At 50.4% G+C, this 13,664-nt stretch overlaps 1 protein-coding gene across 2 annotated transcripts in view; it reads left to right on the top strand.

The window, feature by feature from the left end:
* Window positions 1-9,009, top strand: part of FAF2 (Fas associated factor family member 2) — a gene marked incomplete at its 5' end in the record, with an annotated part of 30,695 nt that extends 21,686 nt beyond the window's left edge. For both annotated transcript variants that reach the window (XM_084635697.1, XM_084635698.1), the window contains 8 exons: window positions 501-577; window positions 3,198-3,336; window positions 4,657-4,742; window positions 4,824-4,915; window positions 5,905-6,082; window positions 7,054-7,225; window positions 7,507-7,650; window positions 8,229-9,009. In XM_084635697.1, coding sequence (XP_084491823.1) covers window positions 501-577; window positions 3,198-3,336; window positions 4,657-4,742; window positions 4,824-4,915; window positions 5,905-6,082; window positions 7,054-7,225; window positions 7,507-7,650; window positions 8,229-8,411 — 1,071 coding nt within the window. In that variant the 3' untranslated portion in view covers window positions 8,412-9,009. The remainder of the gene's footprint in view (window positions 1-500; window positions 578-3,197; window positions 3,337-4,656; window positions 4,743-4,823; window positions 4,916-5,904; window positions 6,083-7,053; window positions 7,226-7,506; window positions 7,651-8,228) is intronic.
* Between the last annotated feature and the right edge of the window lie 4,655 nt (window positions 9,010-13,664).

The raw sequence follows: 13,664 nt of genomic DNA, 5'->3' as shown, positions 1-13,664 counted from the left end.
CAGCTGTCCCAACTCAACTAAAATGAAAGTCTGTTCCTGCTGTCTTGCTGTAGGATGATCTATTTGTATGACGGCCTGCTGAACCGATGTGGTCTGCTTTATGTGCTAGTGTAAGATGGTTAATATGTAGCAGTTGTATAACACTTCAGTCTTCACAGAACCCCTGTAAGATGAGTAAGTGCTGTTATCCCTGTTTCACAGGTAGGGAAAGTGAGATAAAAGATTAAAGCCCAATTTTTGAAAGTGGTCACTGGCTTTGTATGCCTAAAATGTCTCCGGTTGGGCTCTCAAAGTGAGGTACCTGTTGGTGACTACTCAGAAAATTTGACGAGCCTGAGGTCATTCAGCAAGTCACTAGCTTACAGGCCTGAGTTCAGAGCACTAGACCACGCTGTCTGTTTCACATATATTGCAGCGTGTTTGATGCTTGATAGAGGGATAACTGCACTACTGTGTCTCAAGGGGCAGGGATAACCCTAACACTCTGTTTGTAATTTCAGGGCCTGTTGGGATGGGGTTACTACTTGATAATGGTTCCATTCCGATTTACGTATTACACGTTACTTGATATATTTAGGTAAGTACTTTTTTGTGCAGGTTTGTTTGTTGATTGCAGCAAAGCAAAATCTAACTCCCAAGTATGGGTGTGCTGCTTTTGGCTGGAATTTTCCATTAAGTCTAATCAAACGTCGGGTTTTGTATTAATCAAATACTCACACATCAAAGTTCTCTGTAGCGTCACAAGGTTTCTGTGTTTTGGAGACCTAGAACATAGACGTTAGTAACAAATGAATGTTGTATAGTAGAAAATAGATTTCAGATAAGTATTATCTCCGAGAACTCATGGAGGATGGGTGACGTCACAGAGGACTAGAGAAGGGGAACAAAGAGGACCCAGGGAATTATAGACCAGTCGGCCTAACTTCAATACCTGGAAAGATACTGGAACAAATTCTGAAACTATCATTTTGTGAGCACCTAGGGGATAAGGATTATAAGGAATAGCCAGCATGCCAAACCAACCTGATTTCTTCCTTCGGCAGGGTTACGGCTTAGTGGATGGTGGGGAAACAGTAGGTATGATGTATCTTGATTTTAATAAGGCTTTTGACACAGTCCCATGTCACATTCTCATAAGCAAACTAGAGAAATGTGTCTAGATTAAATTAGTATAAGGGGGTGCACAACTGGTTGAAAGACCATACTCAGAGTAGTTAACAAGGGTTCGCTATCAAACTAGGAAGGATTCCCTAGTTGGATCCCACAGGGGTCAGTCCTGGATCCAATACTATTCAATATTTTCATTAATGTCTTGGATAATGGAGTGGGAGAGTATGCTTATAAAATTTGCAGATGACAATACGCTGGGAGGGGTTTCAAGCACTTAGGAGGACAGGATTAGAGTTGAAAATGACCTTGACAAACTGGAGAATTGGTCTGAATTCAGCAAGATGAAATTCAGGAAAGATAAGTGCAAAGTACTTAGGAAGGAAAAATCAAATGCACAACTACAAAATGAGGAATAATGCCTAGGTGATGGCGTTGCTAAAAAGTACCTGGGGTTAGAGTGGATCGCAAGTTGAATATGAGTCAACTGTGTGAGGCAGCTGTGAAAAAAGTTATCATTTTGGGGTGTATTCACAGAAATGTCATATGGACAACAAAGGAGGTAATTGTCCTGCTCTGCTCAGCACTGGTGAGGCCTCAGCTGGAGTCCTGTACCCAGTTCTGTGTGCCAAACTTTAAAGGGAAGATGTGGACAACTGGAGCAAGTCTAGAGGAGAGCAATAGAAATGATAAAAGGTTTAGAAAACCTGACCTATGTGGAAAGATTTTAAAAAACGGCCTGTTTAGACTTGAGAAAAGAAGACCAAGTGGGGGACCTGATAAGTCTTCAAATATGTGAAAGGCTGTTATAAATAGGACGATGATTAGTTAGTTGGTCTCCATGGCCACTGAAGGTAGGACCACAAGTATTGGGCTTAATCTGCAGCCAGAAAGATTTAGGTTAGAAATTAGGAAAATCTTTTTAACTCTAAAGCCTGGTCTACACTAGGGTGGGGGATCGATCTAAGGTATGCAACTTCAGCTACTAGAATAGCGTAGCTGAAGTAGACTTAACTTAGATAGACTTAGAATCACTTACTTCGCGTCCTCGTGGCGCGGGATCGATGGCCACCGCTCCGCTTTCGCCTCTCACTGTGGAGGAGTTCTGGAGTCAACGGCAGAGCAATCGGGGATCGATTTATCGTGTCTACATTAGATGCGATAAATCGATCCCCGATAGATCGATCACTACCCCCCCCCCCGATGCGGTGGGTAGCATAGACATGGCCTAAGGGTAGTTAAGATCTGGAATAGGCGATGGAGGTTTTTAAGAATGGGTTGGAAAAACTCTTATCAGGGATGGTCCAGCCCGCTGTGCTGAGGCAGGACTTGATGACCTCTTGAGGTCCCTTCTAGCCCTACAATTTTATTCTATTCCTAGCAGTGTCTTATGAATCTGTAAAGGAAACTAATGTATTTAATCCTAATTCAAAATCAGGCTGACACTAGCAGTTCCTAAATATTAAACAATGGAGACCAAACAAGGAATGGGCACGCTTATTGAGGCACGGCCCAAAGGTTCCCTTCGGGAACAAGCATGTAGGGTAACCCAGTTCTTGCCTTAGAGTTTACAGTCTAAAGAGCCAAGACACAGACAACAGGCTGCAATTATTTGCTCCCTGGTGTAATCGCCTCTTCCAGCAGCTGCCTAAAATAAACACTCGTGCTTTAAACCCTCTGTGCAACAAAACTGCAGTTCTGGAAGAGACTTGTCTTGATCAACTTCATATGAATTGCCAGCCAATATAAGACCAATGATCCCTTAGATCTGGTATCCTGTCTGTGGCTGGGGCTTATGCCTGATGTTTCAGAGGATGTTGAACCTTACACACACACAATAGAGCTGGCCAGTTATGCAGTGCCGTTCGTGGAGGGAGTGCAGGTGAGGAAATCCATCATAACCTCTGGCAATCAGCTGATGCCTTGGAGTACGGAACTTTACCTGGCTTAGGTTTTTCTATAGGGGGCTCATATTGTGGTCTCAAGATGGAGTGGTCAGTGTATTAGCAGATAGCTGTAAATGTTGACCAGAAAAAGCTCTTCAGAAAGTCAGTAAGCTGAATTTCCAGTGTCCTATGCTTTTCTCGTAGGTTTGCTGTGCGTTTTATACGCCCTGACCCTCGCAGTAGGGTCACGGACCCAGTGGGTGACATTGTTTCATTTATTCATATGTTTGAGGAAAAATATGGGAGGATACACCCTGTCTTCTACCAGGGAACATACAGCCAGGTCAGTACAGCATGTTGGTGCAAAGGTACGTGGGACTATCTTCCTTGGTATTGCCTGGCACACTGGCCCTAAAGAGGAATGACAAAAGCCATTTTGCATTTTAAAAGTCCAGTACTAATGTTCAGACTCAGTAACGAGGTAATGGAGATCTCGATTATGAGCGTATTAGGAACCTGAGTCCATCCCACTGTAGGCATTTGCCATGGTGGGGTCTCTGCCAGGCTCAGGGACTTGCCAAACAACTGAAGTTGGGAAGGGAAAGCTGATCTGGCAGTTCCTCAGCTGTCTCTGTGGTTCGGAAGCCTACTTCATTCTGCTAGTACCAGTTTTATAAGCTGACATAGTGGCCCAAAGTCTGTCCTGATGTACACCCCATTGGAAGTGACTGGGGCTGCACCAAGTCTGAGCAGAATTTAGCCCAGTAACTTGAGAAACTTGGGGAAATGGCTCCTTTGAGCCAAGGAGGTAAAAGGAGAGAACAGCTCCCTCTTTTGTCAGATTTGGGTGATGATTCTTCCCAGAAGAAGAGGAGCTCCCTAGCATGTGTCTGTCTCCTTCCCCTGCCCCCTTTCAGTCCCAGCCCCAATGCGCGCACACGCCGCTGTTGTGGAGTCCATCCCAGCAGGTAGAGTGCCAGAGAGCACTGCTGAGCCAATATCCCTTAGCACTACTCAAGTATTTAGGTCATTCCCTCCAGCAGTCCCTGCCCCCAGGAACAAGGGGCCATACTTAGAACCCAAACTTAGCCCAACAGCCCCATATCAATCTATCAGCAACTCAGCGCCAGTTAAACAGAGTCCATCGAACACTTACGCTGCTGGGCTTGTGGGTAAGTGAAATGTTTCAGCTGAGAAGTGGGGGGGTTACAGAAATCAGCTTAATAACTTGTTTCAATGGATGTGGTTGGAAGGTTGGATCCTACATCTTCCAAATTGGAAAATGGAGAAAAAACTGCACATGATTCTGGGTCATGGGAATCCTCCTGGAGGCTGAGCCAGAGAAATCCTCCTGGGTCACTAGGTGTGCAGTGCTTTGCTTGGCATTCTCCCAAGGCCCTGCCTGCCAAGGAACAGTGAAGAAAGCACAGTCAAGGGCTCTTTTCTCCTGCATGCAGAGAATTCGCTGGGCACATTGGTGTGGAGGGAGGTCTGGCATGTTCCTCCTCTGTTGCATGCTCTTCAATTAATACCACATTAGATTGAAAAACTGCTTCCCCTGGCAGTTTTCCACTGGCACACCTATCCCGCTGCAATACCAAGGGGGCAGCAGTCCCAGTGCTCCAGCCCCTCTGACTCCAGCTTTTCTGTGCTCCCTCCCCAGGCGCTGAATGACGCTAAGCGGGAGCTGCGCTTCCTGTTGGTTTATCTTCACGGTGACGACCACCAAGATTCAGACGAATTCTGTCGGTAGGTTGAAGAGAGTTTTCTTAAATAACTGGCCATGTGTTTGGGACCCAGCTCTGTCTGCCATCTCTTCTCTTCCCCCAGCAACACACTGTGTGCACCGGAGGTGATCACCCTCCTCAACACTAGGATGCTTTTCTGGGCATGCTCCACAAACAAACCAGAGGGATACAGAGGTGAGTGTCTTCCCTCGCTGAACTCTTCCTGATTCTTGTTAAATCTGGAATAAACAGATTAGTACTGCAGACAATCTGCATCTGTTCTGCATGCTTGATAATTTCCCTGTGCAGGTGAGTAAGTGATCGCCCCCAGAGACCAGCCTGTGATTCCTTACTACACTGAGTGGAATGGGGCTAATCCATACCACATTCTGCATAACAGAGGACAGACCATATCTGAAACTAATATTGTAGCCCAAGGAGCCCTCTGCTCTTAATACTGGCTGCTTCACTGTCCTGTCTCAGCAGAGCTAGCTGCTGCTCCTTCAGTGCCCTTGTCATAGGGGTGTTAGGCTGAGTGGGGAAGCAGGTGTCTAATGACAGTGGTTTGTGTGGTGCCTAGGGACAAAATGGCCACAGGAGATTTCCTTGGTTTTTTTCCCCCCTCATATCTCAGGGTCCTTCTTAGGACTGGATGGGGGGCAAGAATATCCACCTACTAGTCCACAACTAGGCTTTGCAGCATGCCATTAACTGTAACCTAAAAATCCTTTCCGAGCAATTGATACCTGTCCTTGCAAGTGCCTGGTGGGGGTTGTGCTGAACAATGCGTGTCGTCCTCCAAAGACTGAAAGAGTGGCTTGTGTGGTAGTCTAGATCCTTTGTGGCCCACAGAGCGAGCAGCTGGGTCCAAGAATTGAACCTGGGACTGCCAGGCTACTGAGCCCTTGGAGGTGTCACTGTCTCCGGAAGAACACCTCTGACGTCTGTCTTGGTTGTCTCAGCTTTGCTGATTCACAGGTCACTTCTAAAAAGTGAATGGACTAGTGGGTTGGCAGCCATGGAGTCTGAAGCTGTGTCTCTATGCCCAGCAAGGGGACTGTCAGGACAGCGGGAGCTGCCCACCTCTAGAGGCTTGGGGAGGGAGGCAATTCTAGTCTTATGACCCCTTGGCCTCTCTGTTGGGACTGCCAGTGGTGATGGTGGTTTCTGTGCCCATCTCCCAGTGTCCCAGGCTCTGCGTGAGAACACATACCCATTCCTCGCCATGATTATGTTGAAAGATCGCAGAATGACGGTGGTGGGGCGGCTAGAAGGCCTCATCCAGCCTGATGACCTCATTAACCAGCTGACATTCATCATGGATGCCAACCAGACATACTTGGTGTCTGAGCGCCTGGAAAGGTACTAGGCTGGGAACTGGAAGCCCCAGTAATACTTGTCTTGTGGAGCTGGGAATTCTCAGTTGAGTGGGTCAGATCTAATTCGGGGGGGCTCAGTGTGGGCTGCACTTGGTTCTGCAATGCATTCAGTGGCCAGTGGAAATGCTGGTGCATGCAGTGCTCCCCCCCGATGTGTACATTCAGACTACACTGCATTCTGGGAATCGAGGTCTCCATAGGCAACATTCCTGCTCAAAGACGAGTAACCACAATCTGCTCCATTTTTCTGGACATTTGGGGCAGCCAGGAGCTGCTGGCACCTTTCACGGAAAGTCTGGATGTAGCTGGACTGTGACTGTGGCTAAGAGCGTAACTGGGATCCAGGCATTTCGGCCAGAGTCACGCTGATATCTTCAGCCAGTCCTGTATGGGAGTCGCCTGCTTTGGACCTCCAGCCCCGGGTGGCTGTGTTACTGGGTTACGGCTGCATTTGTGATGTCCTGTGGCTGTCTCCTTGACACATGCCCCCTCCAAGTATTGATGTGGGCTCCATTCAGACTGAGAGCCGATAGGACACCAGCTCAGTGTCTCATTCCCTTTAGTCCTTCCTGCTTCCCAGTCAGAGTGTGTGCCTAGCTGATGGTCAGACCTGTGGGTTTCTAAAGTGAGTCAGGAACAGGCTAAAGAAACAAGGGAGTAGCTGTCTGCAGCAGAGGGCTGCAGAGCAGAGCTTTTGGGTGCAGTGTGCATGGCACTTGCCCACACTACAGCCCTTGTTTGTGCATTTATCCTAAAATGGATGCCATCTATGCCAGGGACTAGTCACCATAGAGAGCCCAGCCTCCTTCAGGAGTGGGAAACCTTCTGCATCGTCTATGTGCGCCTCATCTGAGAAGTGTTAGTGCTGTGGAGGCTACTGTCCTCCTCTTGCCCTGCCCTGCCCAGGTTTCTGGTCTGTTGATGTTAACCACCCTCACTCCCTGATGTTTGCAGGGAGGAGAGAAACCAAACGCAGGTCCTGAGGCAGCAGCAGGATGAGGCGTACCTGGCTTCTCTGCGGGCGGATCAGGAAAAAGAACGCAAAAAAAAGGAGGAACGGGAGAGGAAGAAGAGAAGGGAGGAAGAGGTACAGCAGCAGAAGCTAGCGGAGGAGAGACGGCGCCAGGTGAGACAGAAGTGAGCCTGGGAAGCACAGCAGCAACGCTGGCTCCCAGCTCTCGCTGCTGCTTCCTGCCAGGTTCCCACTCCAGGGCTTCCTCCCTTCGTGGTCGGCCTGCTCGCTGGTTTCCAATCAGGTGCTGAGTTTGTATAATCCTGCATCTGCCTCGTACGTCTTCTCTGGGGCTTTGTGGGGCACGTTGTCTCCTGGGCAGGACATGCTATGCCTTGGCATTGAGACCAGCTCCATGCCAGCCTGGTGTTCTGATCTTCTTCGTTGCTTTTCAGACTCTGCAGGAGGAGAAGGTGCGCAAATCGGAATGCCTTCCCCCAGAGCCGCATCCCGATGACCCAGGGAGCGTGAAGATCATTTTCAAGCTGCCCAATGATTCCAGAGTGGAGAGGCGATTCCATTTCACACAGTCGTTAACGGTGAGGGGGGTCAGATGTCTAGAGCAGCAGCAGAATCCCAAATTCTCAAGCTGGCTGGACGGGATGGGGGTGGCCACACTCACTGTTGTCACGAGGGCACCCTTGCTAGAGCCACAGTAGGCAGACGTGATATGCTTGCATGGGGGAGGGTAACCATGCTTGTCACTGCTGGGCAGGATCCAGCTGGCAGGGAAGCAAGAGAAGAGTCAAAGACCAGATGTAAAGCTGAAATACTGCTTTTTCCTCTCCTAAACGTGGGCTTCCTGCTGCTTCTCAGTCCATGGGTGTGCGAGGGACTGAGCCTGTGCTCTGGATTTCCCAGCAACACCGAGACCAGCCTCTGGCATGCTTCAAGCAGGGTCTTGAGAAAACAGCTGTCCCTAGTGGGCAGTCTGGTTCTGTGTCCTCGTGCAGGGTTCAGGTTGTCTTAAGTGTTTGACAGACGAAATGCTCTGACTGCTAAGAGACTAGCAGCCCGGCCCCCACACCAGGTGGGCATTGTAGTACCTCGCCCAGGACTGCAGGAATTACTGTGTGCTGCCTGTCCATTAGCAAATGCCTCTGCGCTTCCCTTCCAGGTGATCCATGACTTCCTATTCTCCTTGAAGGAGAGCCCAGAGAAGTTCCAGATTGAGGCCAACTTCCCTCGCCGTGTCCTGCCCTGCCTCCCTACAGAGGAGTGGCCCAACCCCCCCACGCTGCAGGAGGCTGGACTCAGCCACACGGAAGTTCTCTTTGTTCAGGACCTCACGGACGATTGACACTTTTCCAAAACACGATGGAAGGAGAAATTCAGATTATTATTATAATACAATATTTTTTTTAAAGACTGCTGCGTACAAATGAGGGATCAGAGACCACGTCACCTGCGCCAGCCACTCTGTGTCTGCACTGGCACGAGATCCATGGCTCACCTACTCCCACGCACAGTCATCCCCTTACACTTGATGGCAGAGAGGGAGGGGGGCCACCATTGCCCTCCCCAGGGAAGGGCAGAAATGGCAGCTCTTGGTAAATATTGCTTCTATTGAAAATACTAGAGCCTCAAGGCCTGCCGTCTTGTGAAGATTTGATACTTTGCTGCTCCTGGTGGCCAAGGGACACTGCACCTGTGCAATGGGTTGGGGGCCTGCCTGTGTTGGGGAGGGGAGGGATGGACAGAATTTCTTCGGCTTCCCCCTGTGTATAAAAACCTTCCTTTTACTAGTTCTCTTGCTTTGTAATGACCAAAGGAGACTGGAGTTGACAATGGTATTAATTTTTTGATAAAGAGCTGGTTGAAGTTCTTAACGCCATGGGATCTTGCCCAGGGTTCTTAGCCTGCGTAGTGTAATAAACTCTGCCTCTAGCGTGCCTGTGCGAATGCTTCCTGGTGTCAGTCTTTCCTCTCCACACGGGCTGCTCCCGTTCCATCCACAGGGGAGCCAGTCAGCTACGAGGCACCCACTGTAGAGGGTGGAGGGCATGTGTAGGGGGCATTCTGAGCTGGTTCTAATGACCTACCTGCACACACCGGGAATGGATCTTGTCTTAGGCTCCGTGTTGCAAGGTTAATCTACCTCTGTACTTGTCTTCATTCAGCCTTCTTGGCTCCAGGTGCTGTGGAGCAGCCATTGCCTGTGTCATGTTCAGGGTGACCAGACAGCAAATGTGAAAAATCGGGACAGGGGTGGGGGGTAATAGGAGCCTATATAAGAAAATGACCCAAAAATCAGGACTGTTCCTATAAAATCGGGACATCTGGTCTCCCTAGTCATGCCCAGTAGAATTGCAGAAGTCAGCACCTACTAACATGCCCTTTAAGAGATGAGCCAATCTAGGAACTCCTGCTGAGTGGGGCCCCATGAAGTGCAAGTGCTCTCCCTTGGGGTGCAGGGGAAGGCAGGTTGCCTTTGCTTTGCTGGCGGTCCAAAAATTCATTGGGTTTGCGTAGGGGTGAGTCTCGAGACTGACTAACCAGGGCTGGCCAGATACTGTTGTGCAGAAAGACAACATTGCCAGCTGTGGGGAGGCCTCATCTTAGTCACTCTGCTCGTACCTGGTGCGGGGAATCCTTGCTGTATGGTACCAGCCCTAGAGAAGTAGATCCATTCAAGCGCCTTCCTTGTTCTGCAGCCTCATTCCAGCTAGTACAGGGCTGCACAGAGGAGAGGATTGGTTTGCCGCGGTTATTAAGGTCTCTGACCTGGCTCCTGAGTCAGGCTGCAGAATTCCCCCCTTCCTGTCATGCTGCCTTGCGGCTGCACGGAAAAGTTGTAGACTAAGGGAGGGAGGTGACCTTGAGGTCTCTCGGAGCCAAACAGTTGGAGTGTTTGTTACACTGGTGCTAACTGGAGTCGCTGCAGCTTACCTTCCTCATGTTGGCTGTTGCTCCTTTCCCAAAGGTGCTAGGCCCAGGGAGTCACAACCCTTCCCTGGCAGGTGCCCCTACCGCTGTTTGGGTTCCCAGCACTGCCAGGGAAAGTACAGCTTGCACCCCCATGTTTCTCCAGGGTAAGAGTTGAGAGGCAGACACCAAGTTCTAGTGGCTAAAGCCAGAGGCCATATATTTGTGGTGGCAGCTGGGGGACTTATCACAGCTATGCTTTTGAGTTCTGTAGAAGGGTAAGAGCAGAGAAAAGGAGCGTTAATTAGTCCTTTTAAAGAAGCCTAACCCATTTGTCCTGTTGATTTGTAGGTATTGATGGCTGAGTGCCCTCTCCCTTGACAGCCCACTGCTCATAGTCTGCTGCTTTCCCCAGGAAGGACCCAGGTATCATGTAAGGGAAGGCAGCAGGAGCCCTGCAAGGGAATCTATTGGTCCCCTTTCCTTTCTTTGGCTGCATCTCAGCCAGGCAGCCTGAAAAGACTCTTGCATCTTAAGTACGGGCCTTTTTGCTGACCGAGTGTAGAGACAGCGCTCTGGGCCACCTGAACAGAAGAACTCTCTGCTGAAGAAGTGCAGTCCTGGGTCTCTGCAGCCTGAGGTACTATCTGTGTGGTAACAACCACTGATCTCCCCCCCCCGCCGCTTTGTCCTGTCCGACTCCCTGGCCAGAATGAGATTCCAGCAGGTCCCCTCACACCCCCTGGTTCCTCAAGCGAGCAGCAAGGATTAAAGGAAGAGGTGCAGCTGCCCCTATGCGGGCACAGAGCTCAAGGATGCCACAATCCCAGCACAGCTCTCTGCACAGAAAGCCCAGCTGCAGCCAGCCTGGGCTGGGTCACCTGAGGGAGCTGCAGAACAGGTGCTTCCCCCTTGTAGCCATGGAAGAGCCAACTTGTAGCATTTCACAACAGGATGCTGCCATCTGGCAGGTGCTAGCCCCTTGCACCTCCAGCAGCTGCTGGATCCCACCTTGGCACAAGCTGCATTTCAGGGTGGGTGATGTGATCCCTGTGTCGAAGGGGCGGGCATGCATGCTGGGTCTCTCCAGGCAGTCCCTTGGAGCTTGAGCTCCACCTGGGGAGAACATCTCCCTGCTCTCAAACAGGACCCAGGGCTGGACTGATAGTGGAAGCTGCAAGTGGGGGTATGCTAGCCGGCCTCTCTGAAGGAGTAGCTGACTTCCTGTCAGGGAGCAGCCAGGGAATCACCAGCTGGGAAGTGGGGGAAGGTAGGGGAGGAGGCTAAGGAACTGGTTAACAAACTGGGAGGGTGCTAATAAAATTTGCAGATGACACAGCTGGGAGCGAGTGCCAGTCTGGAGGAGGACGGGAATATCATACACAAAGATCTGGATGGCCAGTGGCATAAAAATGGGATGAAATTTAATAGTGCACAGTACAAGGTCATGCACTTAGGCTAGCAACAAGAATTTTTGCTATAACGGGGATGTATCAGATGGAAGTACCTGAGGAGAAAGATCTATGTGTATGGGCTGATCACAGGCTGGCAATGTGATATGGGATGTGAAAAAGGCTAATGCAGTCCTAGGATGCAGCAGGCAAGGTATTTCCAGTAGAGACAGGGAAGTGTTAGCATCAGTCTACAAGGCATCAGTGAGACCTCATCTGGAATAGTGGGTGGAGTTCTGGGCTCCCTGGTTAAGAAAGATGAATTCACACTGGAACAGATGCAGAGAAGGGCACCTAGGATGATCCAAGGAATGGAAAACCTACCTTTTGAGAGGAGATTCAGAGAGCTTGGCCTAACCGAACAAAGGCTGAGGGGAGACACGATTGCTCTCTATAAATACAGCAGAGGGATAAACAGCAGGGAGGGAGAGGAAGAGTTTAAGTTAAGGGCCAATGCTGGCCCAAGAACAAATGGCTCTAAACTGACCCTCAAGTTTAGGCTTGAAATTAGGTGAAGGTTTCTAACCCTCAGAGGAGTGAAATTCTCAAACAGCCACCCAAGGGGACCAGTGGGGAAAAAACCCAGTATCTCCTGTGGCCAGTTATGGGACAGTAGAGGGTGAGGGCTCTGAGTTACTACAATGAATTGTCACTCTACTACCCTCAGATAAGGGCCCAAAGCCAGTTCCCACACCAGGCTGCCCAGCACCTCACTTCTCCCCCCTCACCTGTGACTCCTGCTCCCCCAGTGACAGTCCGAGGCGGATTGCACTGCCCCTTCTCAGCATGAGGGAAGCCTGTCTGCAGCCGAGGGAAGCCTGGCTCCAGGGCCATGGAGCCTGTGCTCAAGCGCTGAGCCCCTCAGAGGGAAGTTGCTACCTCTGCTCTAGATTTATTACCATTGACTCACCAGGGTGCTGCTTGCAGCCTGGCCCCCCGAGTTTCTCCAGGTGTGGAATCCACCCCAGTGAAGGTCCCCCCAGGGAATGAGTTTCCTGTGAGAAGCCTCATTTCTGACATGCAGCTGCGCTGGTTTCTCCTTCCAGAATCGTGCTGACAGGAACGTGGGCCAGGCAGGGATAAGGTGGCACAGCCAGCCAGGACCCTGGCTTCCACCACCCAGCCTAGGAGGAGCGAAGCTGTACTCGCCTGCAGCACCTGAGCTGCACCTGGTGCTCGGAGCAGCCAGCAGCTTCAGTCCATTTCTGCCCCGTGGCTCCTGGTTACCGCTGCAGCAGGAAGACGGAATCCACAGCAAGCTGCTGTGGAGGGGGACTGCAGGTCCCACACAGCCGCAGGGGCAGGTGCCCCTGACAGCATGGAGCAGAGCCCAGGACTGTTTTGCCTGCTTGTGCAAACCTCATTTATCACTGGACACCGAGCGGGTCAGGAGCAAGGGGCTGCTTTCCCCCCAGGGCCTGGCCCCCTGCTCCCATCAGTCACCAGGGTACAGCCGCGACTCTCACTTGCGGGCAGGGGTGGCCAGGCTCCTGCCCCCGTGCAAGGGCAACACGGACCCCTCCCCTCTTCGATCCCATAGGGAGGTGCAGCACCTGGAAGCTGCAGGCCCAGCATGCAATGCAGAAGGGAAGTGTGACTCAAGCTAGAGCATTGCATGCTGGGCCCTGCAGGCTCCAGGACATGGTGCCCGCTGTGCTGGGTGTAGACTTGGGGCCAGCCCCAGGCTGCCGGGAAGCTGACGATGTGATTGGCAGCTGGGGGAGCAGGCGTTGAGCCCCACGCTAAGCGGGCGAGCACCCGTGGCGCTCCATGGGCCAGCAGTAGCCAGAGGCAACGAGGAGAGAGAGGCTGGGTGCGGCGCATTGGTATACATCATACATTTATTAGTGAGTATCCCTCTCAAAATCAGCCACAACATTAAAAAAAATAATGATTGCACTACTTGATCAAGCCGAACTAGCAACTTCCATTTTAAAAAAAGTACAAATCTGTTAAAAATTTCAATCCGTATAATACACATGTATATAATACAACGGCCTAGGTGTGTGAAATGCTACAAACCCAATACGAGTCCAATGGAATGGAAAACCCACACACGTTTAGAGCTTTCAGAACCGTTTTCTCTATATATTAGCCTTTTCTCAAATACATACATGGGAAAATGAGGTAACTGTAAAATGTGCAAGTAACAGAGCAAAAAAATTATATATATATTTATATATATATATAGATAGAAACCTTTCTAACACAGAACACACGTCCTAGCACCGTCCAGG

Source organism: Lepidochelys olivacea, assembly GCF_965140295.1.
Source record: "Lepidochelys olivacea isolate rLepOli2 genome assembly, chromosome: 8".
Lineage (NCBI taxonomy): Eukaryota > Metazoa > Chordata > Testudines > Cheloniidae > Lepidochelys > Lepidochelys olivacea.
The sequence above is the reverse complement of the archived record's forward strand: the minus strand, read 5'-3'. Positions and strand labels throughout refer to the sequence as shown.